General features: G+C 57.7%; 1 protein-coding gene across 1 annotated transcript in view; it reads left to right on the forward strand.

Moving 5' to 3' along the window:
- Nucleotides 1-18,939, forward strand: part of SLC29A3 (solute carrier family 29 member 3) — a 46,594-nt gene that overhangs the window by 5,800 nt on the left and 21,855 nt on the right. Inside the window, exon 3 of the mRNA XM_045291689.1 lies at nt 3,595-3,893. Within this exon, the coding sequence (XP_045147624.1) occupies nt 3,595-3,893 (299 nt within the window). The remainder of the gene's footprint in view (nt 1-3,594; nt 3,894-18,939) is intronic.

The following is an 18,939-nucleotide window of genomic DNA, read 5'->3' on the forward strand; positions in this document are numbered from 1 at the left end:
CCGACATCCTTTCCGGCTTCCGGGCGCTGCCGCGGGGAAGACGCCCGGGCCCCTCCGGCTCGGGGCCTCCTGGAGACCCCTCTCAGCACTCCTCCCCGCCGGCCTCGCCAAGCGCAGCCTGGCTGCCTCTCCTTCGGGGTCTCGGTTTTCTCGTTCGCGCCCCTCCTCCTCCGTGTGGGGTTGCCGGACCCCACCGCCGCCCGGATGCGGGGGGCCTGGGTACGCACCTGCCAGCCGGCAGTGCCCAGAAGGTGGCCACCTTGTTTGTACAAACTAGGCCTCTCGAAGCGGGGGTCCCCACACCCCCAAACAGGTTTTGCCAGCAGGCTTTCCCATAGGGTTAGTCTCCCACCCCATTTCACAGGTGAGGACATTGAGACAGGGGGGTGAGGAGAGTCAGGATCCACGTGGTACCAGCACCCAGTCCCCCAGCTCCTGCCCTGGGACCCCGCAAACTGTGCTCCCAGCTCCAGGGCTGCTGCAGCTTGTGCAGGTGCCTGGAGGGACACACACCTAGTCACCGGCAGCCTGTCCTGGAACAAGCTGGGCCTCTGGCTTACTGACCCTTTTCCATTTTAATCCAGAAGCCTGCAGCTCGCATTTATAAAGAGTAATAAGGCCGTGCTCACTCCAGTGCCCTAGCCTGTGACCCGGTTTAGAGAGAATTCCTGGCTCCCGCTCCAGACGGTCCTTCAAGCCTGAATGACCCTCAACAAATAGTCTCCTCCCGGAGCTGAGGAGGGGCCCTGGCCAAGGGTGTCGCTGAGTGGCCCCATTGGGACCCATGCCTACCGCCCACTCCCTGGGGGAGCTGGGGCCTCTGGGAAAGGCTACATGCCCACTCTGTGTTGTCCTGCAGGGATCAGAACAGCTTTCTCCATTTCAGATGACTAATTCCAGATGTGTGTGTGAGAGAAAGAGAAAGAGGCTCCCAGTAGATCAAGGTTGGGGAAGGACTCTTCCCTCAAGGGAATTGAAAATAGACTTGCTGATTCAGACACTCGGGCATGGGTGTCTGGGAGCCTCCTCCCTGGTCCTGGGCCCACACTGCCCCACAGAGGTTACTAAGCTGGCCAGATGGTGGAGGCCAGCCCCTCAGCCACCATTGATAAGGGGCCACTAGTGCCCCGCCTTGGCCTCTGCTCACAGTCCGCTGGCTCTGAGGCCTTCAGGAAGGATTCTCAGCCCCCTTCCAGAGAACCTGGGCTGGGCCTTGGCCTGCTGAGCTGTCAGCTTTCAGTCTTGCTGTGTGACCTTGGACAGGCTGTGTTCACCTTGTTGAGCCTCAGATGCCTCACCTGTGAAATGGGTCTTAGAGCCGTACCGTCAGGCCCAAGCACCAGGCACAGACCCCGATTTGCACGAGTGCTGTGTTCCTTTTGAGCGGTTGGTAATGCTCGCCGAGTGAGCCTGGGGCGCATCAAGTGCCTTCAAGGTCTCCGTTCAAGTGTTTGCTGAGACTCAGTGCCCCGGAGTCCATGTTAACTCTTGGCAACTCTCTCTCAGGCAGAGGTCATGCTCAGGCTGCTAACCACAAGGTCAGCAGTTCGAATGCACCAACATGATGTGTGGGAGAAGGATGAGGCTCTGTCCCCTGTCTCAGAAACCCCAGGGCCAGTTCTCCTCTGTCCGTAGGGCCAGTCACTGTGAGTCAGAACTGACTTGGTGGAGTTGTTTTGTGGGTTTCAGGGTGGAATAGAACTGCCAGGAGAGATCCCAGGGCCGCGCTCTTTACGGAAACACACTCCCACCCCCTCCACCCACAGAGGGGCTGGAAGGGTCAAACCACAAACATTTGGGTTAGCAACTGAGTGCTTTAACCACTGTGTCACCAGGGCCCTGGCATCTGCCGAAAATTCCAGCCCTGTCTAACTCCAAGGGCTATCATGGGCTCCTTTGCGTTAGTGGGCAAGCCTCTGTGCCCGGTGTAGTCCTGGGAGCGGAGCCCAGCCTCCTGTGCGGGCTGTGGCGCATTTACTTACCCATGAGTTGGGGTGGGAGGGAGTGCACAGAGAAGGAGCCACCTCGAGTCCCATCCTCAGCATTATGGAAATAGTCACCATTTATCAAGCTGCTGCCACGTCTTGGCTGCTATCTAGAGCATAGACGTTGGCATGCTACTTGGCAGCCAGATTCAGCAGCCAGCCAGCCAGGTGACAAGCCCCGGATGCTGGGGAAGATGCTGACGTGTGTCTAGCAGCTGCTCCCGTGGACCAAGCCCTGCCAGCCGGTTGCGGTTGTCTGGCGGCTGTAAAACAGACTTCCCTGGGTTTGGATTATTACTTGCCACAGAGTGCTCAAAGACATGACACGCTGCCTGGTCCTGTACCATCTTCACCACCGTTGTGTCCTCTGCTCCACTGTTGAGCCACCTTCACTGGGCCCTGTGGGTCTCGTGAGTATTTGGGGGTTCATCTTCCAAGCACGACACTGGGCAGTGGTCTAGGGTCACCCTCAGGATTCTCACTGGCCAGTTTTTAGGCCTTGCTTCCTAGTCAGTCTGGAAGCTCTATGGAAACCTGTCCACCGTGGGTGACCCCGCTGGTATTTGAAATAGCACTGGCCTAACTTCCAGCATCTTAGCCAGGCACAAGCCACCGCAACATGGCCCCTCAGTGCACAGACGGGGAAACCCAGGCTCCGGAGGATGACTTGCCCACGGTCATGTTGGTAATAGCTGCTGTCAGCTCAGTCTCCCATCCATCTGAGGTGTCAACACAGCCTGGGAGTGGCTGCCTCCTGGTGTGATGAACACAGGTGGGGACCCAGGGGGCGTTAGCTACCCAGGCTCAGCCAAGGGCCTCCCTGTCACCTCCTGCTCACTCTTTGTACCTCGATGTCCCCACAAGTGAAACCAGAGACTAGACTATTACAGATCATAAGCCGGCCTTCTCCCAGCAGCTCTGGAGACCAAGAGAGTTAGTTTTAGATGATGAGTTAATTTGAAGGCTGTAATATTTATTTAGAATTACAGTTTTATTTTTGCAAACTGGCAATGAGTTCATGCTGACTCCAAATTCCAAATTTATGCAAAAGCGCAGTGAAGTCCCCTTCCCCCCTGTCTCCAGCCCCCTCCTCAGAGGCAGCTGCTCACTAGAAAGTCCTTGTGCCTTTTCCCATGACCGTCTCTGCATTTAAAAATAAACATGCCTGCGTTCTTCCCCCGCCTTTTTATGCCAAGCGTAGCCACCCTCTCCCGGCTCCAGCTTTTCTCATAGACAGTGGAAGTTTGGAGTGCATGCTCTGCGCATTCACTCTCCCGATGCCTTTTCACTGCTGCATCGAGTTTACATGCCGATAGACCAAGTTGCTTCTCTGGCATGATTACTGTGAGATGCCCTGGGCTCCGTTGCCACACACCTGGTCTGCCTACCCACACTAGCTGCTGTCCAGGTTGCCCCTGAATGGGTGGGGTGGCCTCTGAGGTTGGGTGTAGCTCAGACACCCACCCTTCTCTGAATCTGACCTATATCCCTGGTCCTGAAGGCTGCAGCTCCCCTGCCAGGCTGAACTTAGAGAACCTGGAGCGGGCAAGCCCCTCCACGGTCCCTAGTTTCTGCTCACCTGCCCCTCCCTCTCTTCCTGCTCCAACAGTGGCCCTTGTCTCAGAGGACAGCTTTCTTCACAGTGCGAACTCCACCTACAGAACCCAAAGCAGCTCTCTCCCAGCGGACGAGGAGGCGCTGCTCGAGCAGCTGCTGGACAGCCGGCCGGCCCGCCTGCAGAGGCCCGAGGACCGCTTCAATGGCACCTACATCATCTTCTTTAGCCTGGGCATGGGCTCGCTGCTGCCCTGGAACTTCTTTGTCACCGCCAAGGAGTACTGGATATTCAAACTCCGCAACTCCTCCAGCCCCACCCCCCATGAGGACACTGTGGGCTCGGACATTCTGGTAAGTGGGAGCAGGCAGCCTGGCGGGGGCAGAGGGGGGAGCTTCAGTTGGGGTGCACCCTTGCGGGGAGGTCTGCAGCGTCCTTGGATCGTGGTGGAGCGTGAGGAAGCCGTGTGGAGTTTAGTCAAGAGTCCCATCCGGCCCCGAGCCATGCTTTGTGCTGCCACCCAGCTCGTGCTGGGTGTGGTGGGAAGGATGGGGCGGCAAGCCCGATTCAGCCTTCAGGGTGCTCAGCATGGAACGGGGAAGATGTGGCAGATGGTGATTCGGTGCAGCAAAGTACAAACTTACACAATGGATGGATGGATGGATTGTGATAAGAGTTGTACAAGCCCCCAATAAAATGATTTAAAGAAAACACCCCAAACCTCAAACTCACTGCCATCCAGTCAAAGCCGACTCACAGCCACCCCTGTGGGTTTCCAAGACGTCACTGTTGACAGGAGGAGACAGCCCAGTCTTTCTCCCTTGGAGCTGTTGGTGGATTTGAACTGTCGACCATGGGGATGGCAGCCCAGTGTGCAACCACACCACCACCAGCGCTCCTACAGTACACCCCAGAATCCCAAGTCCGTGGCTCCAGGATCTTGAAGCGGGGTTGCAAACTCGTCCTTCATGGCTGAGTGAAAGCAGAACTTTGTAAAAGTCAAGTTGACCAAAACAGTCAACAGTGACGGGAAGCATGCTGGGCTGACATCATGTTGCTAGAAACTCCATCTTCACTTAGAAAACAAGGGCAGTGTGCACTGAGTCAGCAAAGACGGTGCCCGGCTCCACAGTGGCGGATGAACCCGCCCCTTTGAGTGTGTGTCACTGCCCATGGGCTCCGGAGTCAGGCTCTTTGACCCGGAAGCTACCCCATTCCTCTTCCTGCACCACCTCAGCCAGACTTCAGACATCCAGGTCTGTTCTGAATTGCTGCATCCGCCATGCTGGCACTGATGTGCACAGTCCGAGGTCCAGAGTGGACTCAGCAGTGTTAAAGTCAGCTGTGGGTTACAGCGCAGGGGCTGGAGCAAGGGGGAAGTAGCGTAGGCGGCTCAGGGCAGGTGAGGTTTCTCTGGCAAGGGGACCTCGTTCTTCCAGTCCTAGGTCACCTCACAGTCCAAAGTGGTTCCTGGGGCTCCAGCCATTCACCAGCAAGCAGAACAAAGGGGGAGGCAGACACACCCCTGGCCTGCGAAGTAGCACACATGACTTCAGCTTATATTGTTTAGGTCAGAATCAGTCTTGTGACCACTGATGTTGAAAAGGATGCTGGGAAATGTAAGCTGTATCCCAGACTACCACGTATTCAGCTGAAATGTGAGGTTCTGTACCAGACGCCCTGTAGTCGTTGTAGGCTAAGTGCCAGGCTGCTCACCCCCAGGTCGTAGTTTGAAGCCACCCGCTGCTCTGTGGAGACAGATGAGGCAAGGCTGTGTGCTCCCGTATAGCTGTAGTTTCAGAACCCCGCAGAGCAGCGCTATTCTGTCCAGTGGGGCTGAGAGAACTCAGGCTCACGTCGGTGACAGCATGGTTTGGGTAGTTATGAAGAGAAGGCACCCTGGTGGCCCAATGGCTCAAGCTGCTTTAACTGGCACTGGACAGTCCACAGTTGGAGCCGGCAGCTGCTTGCTCTGCAGGAGAGCGCTGTGGACGTCGGCTCTGAGATTCAGAAACCCCGCGTGGCAGTTCTACTCTGTTCTGTAGGGTCGCCGTGAGTTGACAGCAATGGCTCCGGGTTTGGTTTTGAATGGCAGTAATGAAGAGGGGAAAGAACCTTGTTGGGGATGGGTTGTAGGGGTGCATGGACTCCCTTAGGTAGCCAGTGGATGTGAAGAACCAGGAGGAAACCTTCCAGGTGGAAGGCAGAGCCTGGACGCGGGCGTGGTGGGAGGAAGCATCCGGTGCTGCTGAGGGACAAGCAGCAGAGAAGTGAGCTTGAGGTTGTGCCTGCACCGTGGGTGTCATTGGGGAGGAGACTGGCTGCTTTGGGCTGGCTGTGCCATTTACTGCCCAAGGGCTGCTCACTCTGTCGGTGGACTCGCTCTGCGCCTTGGTTTCTAGAAGCAGCCCAGCTCGGCCTGGGTGCAGGCACTGGACTCCCACAGGTGGGAGAGTCCTCGCTGTAGCCACCTCAGGGTGGAGCGAGCACACTGTCTCTGAAGGAAATGCAAGCTCTCCTACAAGGTATCAAACTGGGGGCCTGCCCGCGAGATCCCAGTCAGATTAGTCTGGTACAGAGTGTGGACACTGGCCCTTCTGAAGCCTGTACCTTCCCCACCCTTGAAACTCAGGGAGACCTCGTTTCAGTTCACCCAGGAAATGGAGCAGGGGTATACCTGTGTCTGTGGGGATGTAGTCTCCATGGCAACCACCACCACCACAACACCTAAAGCCTCTCCTGGTAGCACAGTGGGTTAGGTCGGTGGTTCAAATCCACCACCTACTCCAGGGAAGAAAGATGAGGCTGTCTGTTCCCATCACGATTGACAGTCTCAGAAATCCTGTATAGGTCACTGTTAGGTTTACTCAGAGCACGGTCCAATCTGGGAGCTTGCTAGAAATGCTGCGTCTCAGCCCCGGCCAACCCTCCTCAGCCTGCCTGTTAACAGGACCCCGGGGCTGGACAGCAGGCTTTGAGGAGCCCTGGCTGGAGGGCAGCTTCTGGAAGCAGACAGGACAGTGGGGGCCCAAACCCTGACTCCCTCAGCCCAGAGCTGTGTCCTCTCTGTGCTGCCCCATTTTCCTGCCGTGTGAAATGAGGACAAGCACACCACCAGCGTGCAAGGGTAAAGGGTGTCCCTCCCTGTGCTAGTGCCTGGCCCTATTAGCACTGGGTGCACAGGGATAGGTGCTCACTCCCAGCCGCTTGGGCTGCAGTGCCTTAGGATTCGGTGACTCCAACTTTCTGCTGGCCATGGTGAATGACCCAGCTGTCCAGCCTGGACCAGCCAGTGCCCGGCCGAGGCTGAGCCCCGGGCTGGGTTGTGTGCATAGCCCGCCTCCCCGCCCACTCTACCTGGCCTGGGGTCTCTGGGCTGTGCTGCCTCCCGGCGGTGCCTGCCCAGCTGCAGGCACTTAGCATTCCAAGCCCTGCTCCCATGCTTTATTGCCTTTTCCAAGTGCTGGCAGGTGCGGCTGCAGTATGCGCACCGGCCCGGAGCTCCTGGCTCTTGGCATCGGAGATGAGAGACCTGTCACCCTTGGATTCATGGGCCGGCTTTGGGAAGCAAGCATGCTGGGGCATTTCTGCATGTTGTGGCCCGTTTTTCTCTGCTTAATTCCTCATTCCTGCCCAGTAACCCCTGGTCCTTCCCACCGCTTCTTCTGCATTTCCTACGAGATGCTGCTCGACGGCCCTGCCTCCTGGGGACCACACTGTCACCCACACTGGGGTCGCTGGGGATCAGCTGGGCCAGACCCGCCACCTGCACCTCAGTTTGTCTTTTCCTTCCCAGTTCCCAGGGTTGGGTACCGTCTGATGGGGAATTTGCGCCATTTGGAATGTTTGCATGACGTCATTGTCAGGTCACCACCCACCTCAGGGACAGTTCCTTTTATTTGGATGGCTTTGTTTGTTTTTTGAGGAGTGGGGCGGAGCCCTCCCGGCATAATGGTTATTCATTGGGGTGCTAACTGCAAGGTCATCAGCTCAAAACCTCCAGCCGCTCCGCAGGACACAGGGCTTTCTACTCCAATAAGGAGCTGCGCTTTTGGAAATACAGGGGGCACTTCTACCCTATGAGTTGGCATGGCCTTGGTGGCAGCGGCTTTGTAGTTGGCATGTCCTGTGTGTGGTGGGGGAGGCTGGACAGAGGGCTGGAATGCTTTTGGAACGGTTTGGGTCATTTCTTGCTCTCTGCCTCCTTTCTGGGTTCTCTGGAATAAGACCTCTCAAACAAACCCATTGCACACCTGTGGGCGCAGGGCCAAGAAAATTAGTGTTTCATCGAGGATGCATTGATATGAGAAGTGAAGTACAGCAGACTGGGGGCACAGTGGGCACCATGCTGAGCCCACCAGGATGCCAGGACTGTTATGCCTGGTCTCTCCTTAATCTTGCAAAGCAGGTCTGAGCAACTCTATTTTTCAGACAAGAACCCAGAGGCTGAGGGGTCAAGGAACCTGCTTAAGATCACACAGCTAGAGAGGACTGTCGGGAAATTCGGTGGCTAGAAGATTGCAGAACTGGCCCTACGCAGAGAGTGGGGTGCAGGGGGCTGTGATGGAGCTCAGGGGCATGTGCACGTTGCATGCCTGTCTCGGCCTGGCAGCACCCTGGAAGGTAGGCATGGCTGTTGTCCAGGAGAGTCACAGATGAGGGTGCTGCCCCCAACCAGTTGGTAGCCTTGGGGGGGCAGTGGTACAGCTCTCACTGGACATCCCTGTGCCCACTGCCTCCCTAGCCGAGTGGCCAGCTTGGAGACTATCCCAGCCCTACATAGCCTCTGCCTCACAGCACCCCACATGGTGTTTCTGAGAAAGATGAGCAGAGGACCTCCTCATCCTCCACGGAGCAGCAGGAGGGTTTGAACCATAAGCCGTGTGGTTAGTGGCCCAATTCTCACCCCAGGGCCCTCAATCACTCCTGCCCAGCACATGCCACACCCACTACAATCAAGTTGATTCCAACGCACAGAGACCCTCTGTAGAGTTTCTGAGACTACAGATCTTCATGGAAGACGGCCTCCCTTTTCTTCCCTAGAGCAGTTGGTGGGTTTGAACTGCCACCCTTGTAGTTAGCAGCCTGATGCTTCTTCCACAGCCTCACCAGGTCCCCTGGCCCAGCACATTGTAGTATGTCATACTGTGCTGCTATCATAGGGCTTGGGAGGACAGCTCCTTCCCTTCTAAGGGAACAAACAAAGATCTGGGGTTCTCAGTGGATACCACCCGTGGGGTTCTGATCTGTGAGGTGGCTTACACAGCTCTGAGTTCCTGCCATAGCAGGAGAGAGCCTTAAGCATGCCCTCTCCTTATGTGCAGTGCCCGTGCCTCCCTTGCTCCTGGTTCAGCCCCTGAGGCCCCCAAGGAAGCAGGGTGGCATGACTTGGGAGCCATACTTAGGGCCGCAGGGCAGACACGCCTGGTTCAGCGAGGAAGGGTTAAAAGGAACCAGGACAAACTGCTTTAGAGAAGTGGAAGCTGGAGATGGTCGTAGAGGTCATGACAATGATAGGCCAACTGCCCTGTCCCCCTGCCCCCAGTCTCACCCCCAGCCTCACTTCATCTCGTGGTAGCCTGGCACATTATGGGCTTTCGTCCTCAACGTCCAGATGAGGAAATGGAGGCTCAGAAAGTCAAGGCCAAGGACCCGAGGCCTCTTGCTAGTGATTGACAGGCAGGCAGGGGACCTGGACCAACCTGGGGTCAGCAGAGCCCAGGTTGTGACCAGCCTCCTTTGTGGTGTGTCCATTGCCTTGGCGGGTTGCAGGTCTGATCACATGTTCCAGTCACCTGGGGAGCTTTTAAAACATCCTCATCTCCCCACTCCTTCCTCCATCCTGATTCTGTCTGGGAACAAGGTTACAAGGCTTGTTTAGCTTCCAGATGAGGTTACTGGGCAGCTAGTTAACCAGCATCAAAGAGGAGCTTGCCACATGGGTTGGGGGGAGGGCTGGTGAGCAGCTGCTCTGGCCTCCATCGGAACACAAACCAGCCCAGCACTGGTTGCCTCCCATATGGACTCAGACTCTGAGCAGAACCGGGCTCTGCAGGGAGGCAGACCCCAGGTCTGTCTGTCTTTCCAGCACCTCTCCGTGGACTGGAACCTCCAATGTTTTGGTCAGTGACCAAATGGGAAACCCTTCTGGCCATGCAGGTGCTCACTCCCCTGTGATGGGGAGCAACCTGTAATGTGAAAAACCCTGTTCTACCTGTTTGCCTCGGCCCCTCCCCTCCCAGCCCTCCTCCTACAGAGGGCCAAGGGGACCTCAGTCAGCTTCAGCTTTCCCTGGGCACTTGGCAAAAGCCCAGATCCCGAGGTCCGCCCTCCGACCCCATCTCCCCAGGAGGCCCTGACAGAAAGCGTGGGACCCTGGGGTCTGTCTCCCTGGCCACGGCAGCGCCATGATTTCTGTGCACTCCCAGGTTGAGTCTGCTCCCCGCCGCCACCACGTGTCAGGAGAACTGGGCCCGGTACCAGCAGGCCCATCTCCCACGGTGCCGTGAGATGGATGAGAACAGTGGTTCTCAACCTGTGAGTTGCGCCCCCTTTGGGGGTGTCGAACAACCCTTTCACAGGGGTCTCCTGATTCATAACAGTAGCAAAATGACAGTTATGAAGTAGCAATGCAAATAATGTTATGGCTGGGGGTCACGACAACATGAGGAACTGTATGAAAGGGTCGCGGCATGAGGAAGGTTAAGAGCCACTGGACTGGAAGCTCCAGCCTTTTGCCGAGCAGCTGACCCAGTGTGTGTGCTTGCCATGTTTAGACCATTCCAAGTGCAAAAGATGTAGAGGCTCCCTTTGGCAGCCTGCTTTTACGAGTCAAGGTCCAAATGACGGGGCTAAGTAGGGCACCCCCCAGCACTCTGCAATGGGGGGGCAGGCATCGGGTCCAGAGCAGGAGGGCAGCCCCCAGCTGCCCACTCACTTGGGCTGGCAAGCTTGGCTGCGCTAGACCATTTTTTAGAATCAGCGCCAAAAAGGAGTGCTGATTTTTTGTATTCCCTTGTCCGCCCCCTGATTCTAACTGCAGACCCAGCCGGCGTGCCGTTCTCAGTAAATAGACCTGCGATGGCTTTTTCTTCTGCTTTTAGCTCTTGCGAGTCCTGCCGAGGCAGGAAACGCTCCGCCTGACGTGCCGTCAGCCCCGCTCTGGGCTCTCTCCACAGGGCCTCCACTTCCCAGTTGCCTTTCCGTTTTCTCCCTGCACACCACCTTCGCTTGCCTCCCTCCCTCCTTCCCAGGCAGCGATCGATGGGCCCCCCCTCTGCCTTCAGTTTTATTTCTCCTCGCCCATGTCTGTAGAATCCAGAGGCGATTCCCTCGACCAATGAGAACTCAGGCAGGGCCTGAACTGCTCGGGTGTCTCTTTAGCGTGATTGATCATGGCAGGCGACCAGAGAGCAGCACTCAGAGGAGGACCTCCGAGCCCAGCAGCCAGTCTGGCCTTTGCAGCCTCTTCACTACCGTGGGAGGATGAGGGTCGCAGCACCGGGGGCCTGGCCACCGTCTTGTCCTCCCAGGACCTGGTGTGTCAGTGGTAGCCTGTGGTTCTGGCCACGTGAGCCTCCAAAGGGCCACAGCCTCCCCTCGGAGAGGGCGCTGTAGGAGGAAGTATCTACTTCAGTGGTTCCCGGCCTTCCTAATGCCATGGCCCTTTAATACAGTTCCTCATGTTGTGGTGACCCCCAACCATAAAATTATTTTTGTTGCTGCTATGTAACTGTAATTTTGCTACTGTTATGAGTTGGGCGACCCCTGTGAAAGGGTCATTCGACCCCCAAAGGGGTCGCAACCCACAGGTTGAGAACCACTGGTCTAGGGGCTCTAGCTAAGGACCCGGTTTTCCTGGTGGCCCCCAGGTTTCCTTCTGTGGAGAGAGGACCCCTCCCTTTTCTCACTGGTTATGTTTCTTGACCTGGGCCACCAGCCTGTGACACTGGTGCCTGAGGGCACACAGGTGAGGATGGTGCAAGTGGGTGGGGAGTTCTTATAGATCACCTTTCCTGCCTGCCCTGGCCACGTGACCGAGGTCAGGCTACAGAAGAGGAAGGACACCCCCAAGGAGCCCAGGGTCACCTGATCACAAACATGCTAGACTGCATTTCTCTGCTCCTTCCTTCCCACTGTCTGTTCTGAGCCATTTCTCTACTGATTAAGGTGCCAGTCTTTGGGCACATACAACCTGACCCGTTGCTGTGAGGTTGATTCTGATTGGGGCTGTCCTTGTGTGCAGAGTACACTGTGCTGCCTAGAGTTGGCTCCTGTGGGTGAGAGGTTGGACTGCTGACCACAAGGTCAGCAGTTGAAATCCACCCACCACTCCATAGGAGAAAGAAGAGGCCGTCTGCTCTCATAAAGACTTAACTTCAGGGAGACCCAGGATGAAGCCCCATGAATTGGAATCTGCTCATTGGTGAAGGGTTGACTTTTTACTTTTCATTGTGGTTTGGCGGCCTTTTGGAAGGAGATTGCCAGACCTTTCTTCCAAGGTGCCCTGGGTGGACTTGAACCACTACCCTGTGGTTTGTCACATAGCTGCAGAGCACGATTTGCATCACCCAGGCTCTGGGGAAGGTCTGACAGAGGTGCGAGTGGGAGGGCAGACAGATGGTGCTCTGGCCTCTCTGCTTTCCCTGCCGAGTGGGGTGTGGGAAGGCCCTGCGAGTCTCCCAAGCTGGGTTCTGGTTCTGACTTGCTGGGCGACGTAGCTCCAAGAAATGAGATTGATGGGAGCAAAGCTCTGCAAACCTTTGCTGTAAAGGGCCCGTAGTCACCGTGTGCAGCAATCTGGCTACTCTGCCAGTGCAGCCTCATAGCCGCCAGACGCTTGGTAGGGAGTGCGCATGGGGAGGGCCCAGGGTGACAGCAGCGTGCGGCTGTGCACATTTGGCTCGTGCCAGAGCGTGTGGCCTCTGGACCAGATGATGGACAGTCTTGCCCAGCACTTGCGTTCTGCGAGGAATCTCCCTGCTCCAGAGCCTCTGGGGCAGCACATGGGGAGTGGTCTCGGCTGCTCACTCACTGCAGGGCTGGAGACCCAAGCCCACCCTCCCTACCCCTGGAAGAGCAGCCCTTGGAATGCTCGGAGGCACGGCTCCCCCTGGCCCCCAGTGCTGGAATGGGGGGAGACCAGCTCTCCCAGGACTCTGCGTCCGGGCAGTTGGCATCCCTGGTGGAGGAGGCCTCCTCCTGTCCCTGTGCCCAGACAGAGGACTCTGCATCCACTAGCTCTCGGGCCCAGCCCGCATGTCCCCACACTCCCAGCCCACACACAGAAGGGCTGCCCTTCACCTCCCTGCATCCTTCCACCTCCACCTCCAGCCCAGCAGCAAATCCCCTTAGTTCTCTGTCCAAATCGTCCCCAGTCCCCATAGTTCTCTCTCCCGCACCTGCCTAAGCCTCTCTGCTAGCCAGCATCTAGCACACACCCTTGCGGTCCACCCTCCCTCACTTCTGCACCAATGACCTCTTTAAGACACAGAGGGCGGCTGTTCAACATGCCGGGTCAGGACACAAGCCCCAGGCACAGCTGGCTGTGCTAGAGCTGTGTGACCTCGGGTGAGTTCCCTGATATTACTGAGACTCCGGTGTCCTCATCAGAAAAGGAATCTTCCCTCGAAGCATCCAGGGAGTCCACCGGAGAAGCAGTGTGGGCGGTAGGTTATTGTAACTGGCTTTTGAGTGCATTTCTGTTCCTGGTGCGCGCATGTGTGCAGAGCTGCACACACTACAGAGGTCGCAAGGCTGTGACCTGGCAGAAGCAGAGAGCCAGGCCTATCTTCTGAGGCACCTCTGGGTGGATTCAAACTGACTACCTTTGCACCACCCACAAACACCTTAGGGCCCTCATACCAAGTTGCTCACCTTCTTACAACCCTGAAGTGGCTGCCCCTTGAGATCCAAATGTGGGCAACACCCTGCCTCCTCCTCCGCGCTTAGCCTCGGTTGAGTTCATCCCTGCCTTGGACAGCTGAGTGCTGTGCCCTCCATCCCGAATGCCCCTCCTCACACAGCCTGCTCTGGGTTTCTGCCCACATGGCTCCCGCCCCCTTCAAGACATCTCTTCTCTGTACCCTTGCTAACATCCCCTTGCTTCCCTCTGAGGGTCGGTTGCAGCCCCACACCCCCGCCCACATCCTGATTTTCTGTTCATTCCACTTGTCACTTGCAGCAGGCCTGGGGGTCCTGTGGGCGAGGTGCTGGACTGCTAACCATAAAGATGGTGTTCCAAACCCACCAGCCACTCCATAGGAGCAAAATGAGGCTGTCTGCTCCTGCAGAGAGGTGGTCTCAGCCATCCCGTGGAGGGTCACAGGGAGTTGGAACCAGCGTGCTGGCAGTGGGTTGGGTTTGGTGTGGATCAGAACCTGCGGGCTTTGTACTTGTAACTTGCTGTGTACTCAGCTCGGGCCTGCCTCCCATGCTCCTGCGGGGGGACATCTGCCTCACTTACCCAGGCATCCCAGCCACGAGTTCTGACTGCGCATTCAGGCCACGGTTGCGTTTCATTGGGTAAGTGCATGAGCTCAAGGTGCCCAGTTCCCTTACCCACGTGCTGAGTGGCTGGATGCATGGATTAATGCATGGCTGTGGCTGCAGCTTCCCGCCTCCGCTCCTGGCAGGTGATCCCTGCTGTGCACGGACCAGTCATATGGTTTTGCTATTTCCATAGCTCCCGGTACCAACTGAGAGAAAAACCTTTCTTCAGCTCGGCCCCCTCGGCCTCTCTTCACTCCATGTGCATCTTCATTTGCCACAAACAGGAGCCCTCCAACACTCCCCATTGTGTCATGACAAGGGAGCAGAAGAGAGGGGACAGTGCCCAGAGGAGCCCAGGGGAGGGGGCCAGAGAGCCAGAGCTTTGTGGAGAGTAGAGCAAGGCAGCTGGGCACACAGGGCTCACCAGGAGTGGGACAGGGAGTGAAGTGGCCAAGCAGTTGGCTGTGTCTGGAGCCCTGGGGGCGGGTGGGTGGAGGAATGGCTTGGGGAGGTTGGCTGGGACCGTCCTGTGCAAGCAGAACCCCAGGCAGTGGGGGAGACGCTGCAGCAGGTAGGACTGGCCCTGGAGGTGCGGCAGGAGTGGAAAGGAGGCATCAGTCAGTGGGGCTTGGGGCTGCCTGTTGTGGGGTCTTCTTTAGAAAGGCTTTGATTCAAGACACTGAGTTCCGGCTCAGCAGGTCGCCTGGCGGTGGTGTCCAGCAGGTCGTGGGAATTGGTCTGGAGGCAGGCATGATGTGGTCTGGGGCCAGCTGGGCCAGTGGCAGTGAGCTAGAGGAGGGGGGTGGGTGCTTTCTCGAGAGCCAGCAAGCTGATGGGGATGGCCCATGGGCCAGCAAGGCTGCAAGAGGACAGCAGGGGCCCTTGGAGGGGGCGTGTCCTCACCAGCCTGGGAAGCCGAGCAGCATCAGCAGTGGGGTATCGCCTGGCGTGGAAGGGAAGGAGTGCCTGGTGAGAAAGTGGACCCAGGTGGCCTCTTGGCAGGCAGCGAAGGTGGTGGGACCAGCAATGAGAGTGGGGGGCAAACCCAGTCCCCAGGAGAGGGCTAGAGAGGTCCTCCCCAGCTAGAGGAAGAGTCCCCTAGGCTCCAGCAGCCTTGCACAAGAGGAGGGAGGTGGGCAAGAGTGTTCCAGCAAACGTCTAGGACTCACCTATCTTCTGGCAGGGATTTCAAAGATGTGAAAACGGAGGGGGCATCTGAGAGGCCAGGCCTGGGCAGGGCCTGAGAGGTGGAGGGACAGAGGGCGGCATGAGAACAGCATGCACCCCTGACTCTAAGGTGGCTGCTGGGGCTTGTCCTGTCTGGCCAGCACTCCTCCAGGGCATAACTGCCCAATTCCTACCCTGGGCCCCCAGGACATATGTCAACCCTCCCTCCCTGTCCAGCCAGCTTCCAAGTTCATCTGCCTTTGGCCATACCCCGAGACTCCAAACACAGGGCCTTAGACCCATGCACAGGCCACTGGCTGCACCTCCTGCCAGCCTGCCCAGCAATGACTGGGGCTGACACCGCCCCAGGCCGCACACGGGCTGTTCCCCTCCCCCAGCCCAGGCGGCAGGGCAGTCTGCAATGGCACACTGTTCTTGGCCGCAGTCTCATCGCTGCTGCTAATTTCATGCCCCTGTGATCCAGGTAACGCTCTGCTGCCTTGGGCTGCCACCCCCAGCCTGGAATCGCTTTTCCTCTCCCAGCAGGAGCCCAGCTGCTTCTGCTGCTACCGTCTTGAGGGGGGGGCCCCAGAAAGCTACTCGCAGAAGCCCCTCGGAAGGCCCAGGCACAGAGCTGCCACAGCTCATGACTAATTTGCTGCACTTTTCTTCCCCGAGCATCCAAATGGCATTCAGGGGAGAGCAAGCTTAACCAGGGCCTGCCCGAGATAAACGGGCTCATTCCAGGGCCTCCCTGCCCGAGCAAACCTCTTTACCTGGACCCTGAGCCTGGAATTAAATTCTTCCAGAAGAGGCGCTTAGCACGGAGCCTCTCAGTGTGGCGGCTGAGAACGGGCCTCACATCTGGCCAGCTGGCTCTAGTGGGCTTTTAAGTTGTGTTTAAAGAGAGAGTCTCGCCCCGGCCCAGCCCTTACCCCCTTCCTGGTCTTCCCAAACCGGGGCCAGAGTCACGGATGAAAATACGCTTCCTCATCGCCACCGCCAGTGAATTAAGCGCCGCCTGCGTGCCCAGGCCAGCAGGGGCTCGCTCATGCTCACTGGCCATCTGGAGGTGGGGCCTTGGCACCCCTGGCCAGTCTCTGTCTCCAGGCTCAGCTTGGGGGCTCCTCTTCACCCGCAGCGCCAGGAGGCCCTGCTGAGGTTCGCAGGGTTAGGAGCAGGCTGGGCCTCTGCCGAGGCTTCCTGACAATCATGTCATACTTAGTGTGCTCTGCTGTCATCAGTGGGACTTGGCTGCCCATCAGGGGAGGCTGGCAGAAGGAAGTGCTTTGTTCTTACTCTTTGTAAATGGCCTTTTTCTTTTTAACACTATTCTGAGATCCAAAGGCCTGGGAGGAGGGGCTTGAAGAAGAGACAGTTCCCATCTCCCCCCTCAGTCTTGTCCACCGAAGAGGGCAGAGAAGTCAAACCCTGCCACCCACCAGCGAGGGATGCTCATGGGACCTCACACCCCGAGAGCCCGTCCTGCTTGCTCCAGAAAGCATCCAGCAGTCCCGGGGCCAGCCGGGAAGGCGCTATGAGAGTAGGGTGATGGTGAAGCTCTCCCTCCACCCCTGCTCCCCTGCTGGTGTGTGCCTCCACACGACTCGGCCGCCCCTTGGCCTCAGGCTCCTCCTCTGTAGAATGGGAGCAGGCCCAGCTGTGCCATGGGAAGAGCAGGCCTGGGCGCTGCTGGGTCCACATCTGCAGAGCTGACGAGTGTTCTTCAGGGAATTGGTCCCTTTCTGAGCCGAGAGGCACCTCTCTGAGGCCACTCAGATGCCCCTGCTGCCGGAGGCTGGGCACCAGGTGCCCCTCCCTTCCTGAGCTCAGGTAACTACAAGTTCAGCTAATGCTGGGGTGGGGGGTGGGGGACCACTGAGCAGGAGAAAGGCTGTGGTGTGCTGCGGGCCCGGCCCACAGGCTTGGGGGAGGCCTCCTCATCCCTATGCCGTGGCCTGCCGTCTCCGCCTGCCTGGGGGCCTGAGGGCTCTGCTCATGATGTGGTCTGCGGGGATGGTGCCCAGTACAGCACCGGGGCCCTAGGCCATCACCCTGCCCATCTCATCCATCCACTCCTCCATTGCTGGAGCTGGCCTTGGGGTTCCTGTGCTCACCTCTGGTGGACGGACACGGCCTAGTCAGTGGGATAAACCATCGCTGAGCTTTGTTGGGTCAGTTCTCTGGCCTCAGACTTGGTGCAGGTGAGCGGTGCCCTGACTTGGCCACATGCCAGCCCCACTTGGGTAGACATTAGCCGTGTTCAGAGAGAGCGGCCAGGTTACCAGTGTGCCTTCCCCGAGAGAGGGAGAGCAGGCAGCTCCAGCGCCCAGGAAGCTCATGAAATGAACGCAGGCAGGAAGTGCCAGACTTGCCTCCTCAGAGTGCCCCGCCAGCCAGGGAAGTGGTGCCCATGTTGGACGCGCCTTAGAAAGGCAAGGCCAAGCAGGCCTGGCAGGGCCCTCCTGGGGAGTGCAGCCTAGGGTTGGGGGGAGGGGCACCAATGGATGCTTGGGAGTGAGCTGGCCACAGCTTTGCCACACGACCCAGCCAGCGCTCAGGCACAGGGAGTGGCTGCAGAGGCCGCATGAATGTCAGGAGGGAGGAGGGCAGTGGCTTTCCTTGTGACGGCCTCCCCTGGCTGCTGTTGGTCTTCGTCTACGTCATGGGCTCCAGGTGTGCGGCCTGGCCCTCGGAGCCCCTGGGGAAGCAGGCGCGTCCAGCGCTGCAGCCTGGCTATGGAGTGCTGTGGGGGCACTCTCTTGGTCAGCTCATTTGGTGGCTGAAGTGGATGTGGCTTTATGACCAGGGGATTGGCCCCTTTGACCAGGAAGCAAGGCAGGTACCTGATGGGCAGGCAGGGTAAGAAGCCCTGAAGTAGCACATAAATTAGGCCCCGTTTCTTGAAACCAGCGCACACCATTTCCAAATTGATCCTAATCTCCACAAAACATTTGGGGAGGGGCAGCTAAGAGAGGTGAGGTGAGCAAGCTCCACCTGCCTTCCCCGGCAGGCACCATTGGGCCCGGGCCCAAGAGGAGTCGGGGTAGGCGCTGAGTAAAAGATCATGCTCTGCTGTTCACATTTCCACCGAGAAACTAAACGTAGGTTGAAACGGGAAGGGGTCAGTATTCAGGAACATCCTGATTTGGAGGAGGAAGCCAGCTCTGTGAAACCCTCATGTGAGGCGGCTTCATGAAGTTTGTGGAACATGAAATGAGAAGACAGCAGAATTTCTCCACGGACATTTTGAAACCCCTTGCATTAGTTACCTACCTGTTGCTGCTTAATAAAACAAGACACGCATCATGGCGGCATAGTAGTTACACACTGGGCTGCAATCTGCATGGTCAGCTGTCCAAGACCACCAGCCAAACTGCTGGGGAAAAGGGGGCTTTCTTCTCCCATAAAGAGTGACCGTCTCAGAAACCCACAGGGTTCCACCCTGTCCTCTGGGGTCGCAAGAGTCGGCATTGACCTAATGGCAGTGAGTTTGGACCTTATTGTAGAGTGGCTTAAAACATCACTTGTGTTGGTCTGAGCTTTCCGGGGCCTTCTGTGTAGTGTCTCCTTTGAATGCCTGTTGCCCTCCAGGGGTCAGCCAGGGTGCAGCCTCATCTGAGACTGGCCTGGGGAAGGAGCCTCTGCCCGCCACAGTTCTGTGGCGCCTAGAACTGAGGCTTCAATTTCTTGTCAGCTGGTGGCCTCCAGCAACCAGGTGTCACCTGCAGTTCCCTGTCA

This window comes from Echinops telfairi, unplaced genomic scaffold (assembly GCF_000313985.2).
Source record: "Echinops telfairi isolate 266 unplaced genomic scaffold, ASM31398v2 ScPeMD7_70;HRSCAF=299, whole genome shotgun sequence".
Lineage (NCBI taxonomy): Eukaryota > Metazoa > Chordata > Mammalia > Afrosoricida > Tenrecidae > Echinops > Echinops telfairi.